The 7,820-nt window shown below is 33.0% G+C and overlaps 1 protein-coding gene across 1 annotated transcript; it reads left to right on the forward strand.

Moving 5' to 3' along the window:
* On the forward strand, positions 3,148–5,327 carry LOC104729599 (PAP-specific phosphatase HAL2-like). The gene is made up of 3 exons (XM_010448565.2): positions 3,148–3,430; positions 3,907–4,938; positions 5,056–5,327. Exons 1-2 carry the CDS (start codon positions 3,277–3,279, stop codon positions 4,872–4,874), a joined length of 1,122 nt encoding a protein of 373 aa, XP_010446867.1. The 5' UTR covers positions 3,148–3,276; the 3' UTR covers positions 4,875–4,938; positions 5,056–5,327.

Consider the following 7,820-nt stretch of genomic DNA (forward strand, 5'->3'; position numbering starts at 1 on the left):
TAGCCAAAATATAAAAATATGATCCAAACAATATATATACGGTATATAGATTGGATTACATGTACAGTTGAAAAAACAGTTGTACACATAAGTTGGAACTTGGAATACATATACATTACAGTGATAAACGGTAACACATATCCAGAATATATCCATCATGTAATTGACTGCCCAAGTCGGGAAGTGTTCACGTAGGAGTTAATTTATTATTATTATTTTTTTTTTTGTTAAAGAGTTTATAATGTTCTTTCAAAAAAAAAGAATTAATTTATTATATGTAGATATTTGGTTACTTTTTTCGTAAACATGTTTGTATATATATATATATATATATAAGTCGTAAACATAATTTCGTAATTATTATTTTTAGCTAAATTAAAAAAAAAAATCTTTTATAATCTTTCTTTTATGACTCCCAGATGTGAATGAAAAAAACTCAAGAAAAAGAGATTATTCTTATTTATAAAAATGAATTGAAATGAAAATGTGGGGAAACAAATGAAATGGAAAACGTTGGTCACGTCGATACCGTCAATCACGACGAGGCCGTGAATACAGCCGAGAGGTGCGTTTCGTTCTTTAGCCTTTTTCTGTGTTTTTTTTTCTTCTAAAAAATGGCTAACGAGTAACGACTCTTTTCTTTGACTAACCCCTCATCTTTCCTCTTTAGGTCCAACCATTTCTTCTTGTATTATCTATCACATATCATCAATTGATCAGATCATATATCAACTTGATTAACTTCCTTACTGGACTAGAGAGACAAATAGAGAATCTACGAACAAGTTGGAACCCTAAAACACATTCATATATGTAAAACCGAAAATGCCATCAATAAAGTAAATTAGTTAGGTGATCTTAACAGTTTGAGATCTCTCTTATTGTAAGTAATATCTTTTCTCACTTTCGGAATGTGAGGTTAATTTCATGTTCATTCAAAATGATGGGACTTTTTAACCCTTTCATTTATACAATGTGGAATTTATAGTAAGTTAAGTTCTGTTCATATTTAAAGTGGAATTTATCTAATGATTTGAACAAATCTTAAATTTTTAAGTACAATATAAATTTTTTTAAGTGAAGATAACTCATTATACATAATAAACCATAATACTACTAAAAACATCACCAAAACAACGATATATCAACAGCGGCATAAATGTTTGCTTGACATATTTTCATACTATTATAAGTACTGTATAAGTCTAAAAACAAAAACATGCGTCAGATGATAAGTTAACGCGTAACCAACTATAGAAGGATCAAGGAAGGAACATTAACTATCGTGTTGGTACAATGATAAGAGACATGATAAGTTATAATTCTTGCCCATTCAATAGACAAACAAGGTACATAACAGCAATAATAAAATGTAAAAAAAAAAATGCTGATTAGAATAAATTAAAAATCAATCTAGCATATCACTTTAAGATAGTTGGCGTCATTATTAAATTTATTGGACACCAATTATGCAAAATTGATGCAATTCATTATATATTTCATTATAAAACAACGCAAATAATACAAAATTACATCATATAAGTATGTTTGATGTATTTCAACAACTTTAAAACAAATGAAAAGTTTACATCAATAAATAAAAAGCTTGGTGCTAACATAGTTTCAGTATCGATGCATATAATAAGCATTCTCAAATCAATAATTTTTAAAAAAGTGTTAGCAAAAACAAAATAGCAAAAACAAAACTGTTTCGAGATAGTAGTAGAATGACTCCTGTATTCAAACGAATTTGGAGTACTTTACTTTTATAAATCATGTCCAAATGCCTAAGTCCATATAGAATCAAAATCATTTTTTGGACTTCATATGGGTATCAGAAGCCAGAAATTTTCCATATAGCCCAACAAAATATGTCATATTGGGCTCAGTTATATTGATATGGTTGGGAGTTTGGTATAAATATAATACAAGCTCGTCTACGTATGTTGGCATTATCTTTGGGCTCGTACGTACATTATTTGTATTTTCGTTATTTACACACACACAAAAATAAACACTCCAAGCACTCGCTGAAATAAAAAAAGATGAACTACCACAATCAGCTACTTTTTGGGTGTTTTAAAATTAAGTAACTAAACCACACAATCAAGAACTAGTATTATTAGTATAATTTATGAACCATTCGTTTCCCGACCTCAACGAGAGAATCCACCGTACGATTACTTTGGTCTTTGGACGGTTAACAAGATAGATTATTACTAGTAATAACATAATTTTAGTCCTAGGCTGATTAATTAAAATAGAATAATTCAATTTAATTATACAGAAGCAAAGGAGCTTTCTGTCCACATGCATGACCATGCACACTTCCACCTTTACGGTCTACATACATTTTGTGATTTTGACCTCTTCATCTATAATTTCATGTTATTTTTTCTAAATTATTTAAGCCGTCCATGTGTATATTTTTTTCCCAAATTTTTTTTAATAATCTTTCTCTGGCTATAAATAAATTATGCAGTTAATATTTCTTAAAGCAAATATATCAGACGAATACGGTCATGTTAAAATAAAAAAGTATAAGTAGTTTATTAACTGAAAAAAAAAGAGTATGATGAAAATTAAAGAGAACTTTTTAATTTAATTCGACCTTTTTTTTTTATTTATTCCGCACGTGTTCCCTTATTCACCTAACTAACTAACAAGTCTACAAAGTACAAAACCAACCCACTTCACACGTTATTATTTTTCTAGTATATACATTATAGTATAATAATTCTAATTATTGTATTTTGGATGCTCTAATAAAATGCTCACTAAGATACCAAAAAGATACTCACCAAGATTGTTTTTTTTTTTTTCCAATATCGTTTTATTAGAAAAAGCGACGAAATAGCTCAATGTGGTATAATATATCAATTAATATGTATTACATTTCTTAAATTAGTGGTACGTTGCCACCCACCAAAAAAAAAAGAAATCTACAAAATCTAGTAGGAGACAATGGAAAAAAAAAAAAGAGAGTATATTTTGAGTAGGGATATTTTTTAAAATCAACGTTTGTTTTTAGGAGAAAAAGTAAAATTTTATTATTTTAATAAAATGCGACAAAAGCCACAAAAGAAGTATGAAAAGTAAAAAGTTAAAATAATAATTAATAATTTTTGCGAATAAAAAGGTTGGAAACAAAGGGAGAGGAGATGATGCAGTGGAGAGAGAGGAGAGCATGTGAAGAAGAAAAACAAAAAAGCGTGAAGCTTTCTTTTTGATATCTCCTCCTCCTCCTCCTTTGTCTCCGATAGATTTCGCCGGGCGATGGCGGTGGAATCCTTAGAAACGGAGATTGACACGGCGGTGCGTGTCGTTCACCTCGCTTCTTCTCTATGTGTTAAAGTTCAAGAGAAGCTTCATCTTCCTAACGGTGGCCACGTCACGTCTAAAGACGATGATTCCCCTGTCACTGTCGCAGGTTCGATTTCTCTTTTCTCTCTTTCTGGATTGTGTTGTGTTTTTTTGCTCTTAAGGTTTTTTTTTTTTTTTTTTTTTTTCTCGCTTTGAAAATTTCGAATTGTATGAATCTTTTATGTTTTGTAATTGAATTGTATTGCAATTCTGAGATCTGTTTAGGTTTTGAATTGATAGATTTTGATTGTAATTGTGTTATTGGATTGTGTCAATGTTTGGTATTACGAATTGAGGTTAAAATCAAATAATCATAGTTACTCGTGTTCTTACATAATGTGTATAAAAATCCACTTTTTAAAATCTTTTAAATCAATGTTTTTTTCAGTGCTAATCTTTATATTACAGAACCGTGTAACTTCTCTGTATTAGTAGTTTAACACTGTACTTAATTGTACTTGTTTTAGTTTAAGAATGTTGTAGATATTAGTAAGCTCTGTTACAGGCTAATTTACTTATGTGGTTTCACTTAAAAAAAAACAGATTTTGGTGTTCAAGCAATTGTGAGTTGGGTTTTAGCTGAAGTTTTTGGTGATCAAAACCTTTCAATTGTCGCTGAAGAAGACACTGAGGCACTCTCAGAGGCTAGTTCTTTAGGACTATTAGGAGCTGTCTCGAATGCGGTTAACGAAGCGTTGTCTGAAGCTCCCAAATACGGGCTTCCGAAGCCAGTTAAACCATTGGGATCGAGTGAGATTCTCAAGGCTATTAGTAGATGTAACTCTGTTGGAGGTCCTAAAGGAAGGCATTGGGTGCTTGATCCTGTCGATGGAACGTTAGGATTTGTTCGTGGTGATCAGTACGCTGTTGCGTTAGCTTTGATAGAGAATGGTAAAGTTCTGTTAGGTGTTCTTGGATGTCCTAATTATCCGGTTAAGAAAGAATGTTTGAGTAACGGTGGTAACCAAGCTATGAAGACGAAAGCTGTAGCTGGATCGGTATCGAAAGGATGTGTCATGTATGCTAAGAAAGGAAGTGGTCAAGCGTGGATGCAACCGTTAATAGCTGGAGGGTTCCCTGAATCTGCTACACTACTTAAGGTTTCTTCAGTCGATGATCCGGTTTTAGCTACGGTTTGTGAGCCAGTTGAGAGAGCTAACTCAAATCACTTGTTCACTGCGGGACTTGCTAATAGCATGGGAGTTAGAAAACAGCCATTGAGAGTGTATAGCATGGTGAAATACGCAGCGATTGCGCGTGGAGACGCTGAAGTGTTTATGAAGTTTGCACAGTCTAGTTACAAAGAGAAGATATGGGATCACGCAGCTGGAGTTGTTATTGTGGAAGAAGCTGGTGGTGTGGTGACTGATGCGGGAGGGAGAAACTTAGACTTCTCGAAAGGGGTTTACTTGGAAGGTCTTGACCGAGGAATCATCGCGTGTTCTGGTCAAGTTTTACATGAGAAGATCATAGGTGCTGTTTATGCTAGTTGGGAATCTTCCAGTCTTTGAAAAAAGCTTTATCCATAATCCTCACTTGGTGGAGTATCATCGAGCCAACGTTTTAAAAGCAAAGGTAAAGAAGAAAACAAATAGTTATAGCTATTTTGATTGCAAATTTGTGAATTGATAGTGTTCATCTAAAGATTTAGACGAATTCCGGTTTTGAAGCGGTTTATGTTTTCCGGTTTAGGGGAGGAAGGGGCCACGCGGTAAACCACGATTTACAATGTGGAGACGTAAATAGTCGAGTAAGCAGCGGTAAAAGTAAGAATCTATTTATTTAATGGATGATATATAAATTATTTTTATCTTCGTCCTGTAATTTTTCTCCTCTTCGAAACGCCGATTATGCATGTTGTTTTATGACAAAAGACAAATTACTAAACAGACTGTACCTCATGATATTTCAATGGAGATGAACCCAAATTGTCTCTCAAATTAAAGATTTTGAGATGTTCATTATGGTAGATTGGTAATGGTCCATTTATGGACTAATAAATTGTGTTTATTGGGCCGACACGATCGGCTTCTGACCATTTTTGTGTTTTTTCGGGGACCTTTTCCTCTCTATGATTCGTTTTTATTGGCATGGTAATTATTAAACCAGACCAAATTAAAATGCGTTGAACTCGGTTTAGCCGACATGTTTGGCACCCTAATGAGAATAGCTTCAGTCAGTTTTTATGCGTTAGTCTAAAGATTAAAAAGTAAAAAAGTTTGATTCTGCCGACAAGTTCTTGGATTTGGTGCTGTTTAAAAGATTTTCCTCTTTGATTTTAATCAAATTCCAACCTTCAAATAGGCTTTTCTCACACATTTATTGAACAATTTATCATTATCATTCACTACATCGTGTCTTCATCTTTGTAAGTACATAATTACTAATAATAATTCAGTTCTACTACTAATAGAGGAGGGCCAAAGTGTCAGTAATGATCCATGAATGGTTAGTTGATAAACATCTCTTTCGTATGAATTCAATTTTTTTTCGTTTTTTTTTTTCTTTCAATTTATCTTTACTTTTGTAAGATTCTAAAATTTTGAATAGTAATTGTAATATATAATATATAATGTACTCAAAGATTAGCTTAAGTAACAATTGGTTTTGACCAAAAAAAAAGAAAAGTAACAATTGGTAAGAAAGTATCATAAAGTAGCAAATGACAAGGATAGTTTCACTATCATATACAGTTCACTACCTACCTATGTCAAAAAGAGAGTCTCATATACAGTAATTACCTTCAAAGTTAAAAAGAAAAAATAAATAGTTAACTTTTCATATGAACATTTTTCTGTGATCTTTTTTTTTGCTCTTTCTTTTGAAGTAACAGAATATATAAAAAAAAAAGATTTGAAGATTGGTTTCCATCTAAAATTATATATTAAGATTTTGGTTATTTTGTTGACAGTACACATGTAATTTGCTTGCCGACGAAACCATGATAATATATGTTGCAACATATTTGATTTATACATCTATCTATATCTTTGAATTTAATAATTTTGACAAAATTGGACGCACCAGATACATGTTCAATTTATAATAAATAAAATTATGACATGTGTCTTCCCATATTTTTAAACATCCAAACTATAAAGCACATGTACAAGGAATTCAGAATTCGAGTTATACCAATACCACAACCATAGTTGTTTTTTTTTTAACAGCTACCGTCCATAACCAACCATACTTAAACACGATATATTCAAATATAACTTTCACACTTCTCCCATTGATTTATTACCGATGATCATTAGAAATTTAGAATACAAAAAAAGGACGGATTGACAAAACGAATTATAACAATCCAATTTTTTTTTTTTCCTTAAACTTTCATTTTATATATAACATAGTAAGTTACAAGATGAAAGTTGCACAATATACATGAGTGGATAGCTCCACAACCAAACAACTTGAAATTAAAACTGTATCAAACACTAAACTGAAGATTACAACATAAGTACTAAGACATTCAACTTCCAATGCAAATCGATGCAAAATGTTAAGAAACCAGACATCATATCTCTCTCAATAAGACCAAACATCCAATCTGAGATTAGAGTTGAGCTTAGAGCTTCGAACATTTGCTTGGAGTATGATAGGATCTTACTCATCACAGCTGCATCTTTCAGAGAATTAGTGGCTGAATGTCTTCAAAAAGTAGTCAGCAGAAGAACATCATGCTTCCTTTTTGTTCAAACTTCTATCTTTCTTCATGTACAACCAAAAAATTCAAACAGCCCCATATCCATACAATGAACTTTATTCTCTATTTTTTAACAACCAAAAGGTATGAAGGCCTAATCAGAGATCAGAAGCATCTGTCTCTGATGGTTGTCAACAAAATAAGAGATTCAAGGAGGTTCTGAGGGTACCGTGTAAAACTTGACTCCCATCTCTTTCCTGCGAGGGCGAGTATTCCTCTCCTGATCTGAGGCAATTTGTTTGCCTTTCTTTCTCTTAGAGCTCTCTCCCACTTCAAAACGATGATTGACATGGGAATCTCTTACAACGTTGGATCCCGTAGACTCCTGTTTACCCTTAAGGTTTGTGGCCACCATATTGTGAAAAGGTTGCTCTGTATCTGCCTCGAAGTCGTTGTGTAAAGGAGAGGGGTAACGAGGAGGTTGAGAGATAGGGGAGTACGAAGATATATTCGAGCTTTCTGAACTCCGGTTACCCGTTCCTCGACTAGGAGTATGAGACCGTTGTCCTTCCTCCCATACCGGAACCAAAAGTTCCTCATCATCTTCTGCAGGGACAACTGGCAGAGCCAGAAAAGGACAAGATCGAGAGTGGTGGTTTATGCGGCTGCAGTTTCTGCAGATTTTTGTAAGTTTTTCATATTCAAAACCCACCATAGCACGCTCCCCGGACTGAAACCTAACCCTCCTGAGAAGTCTTCCCACCTTTGTAGCGCCACAAACCAATCATTAACCAACCATGGTTGTTGA

This window comes from Camelina sativa, chromosome 2 (genome assembly GCF_000633955.1).
Source record: "Camelina sativa cultivar DH55 chromosome 2, Cs, whole genome shotgun sequence".
Classification (NCBI taxonomy): Eukaryota; Viridiplantae; Streptophyta; class Magnoliopsida; order Brassicales; family Brassicaceae; genus Camelina; species Camelina sativa.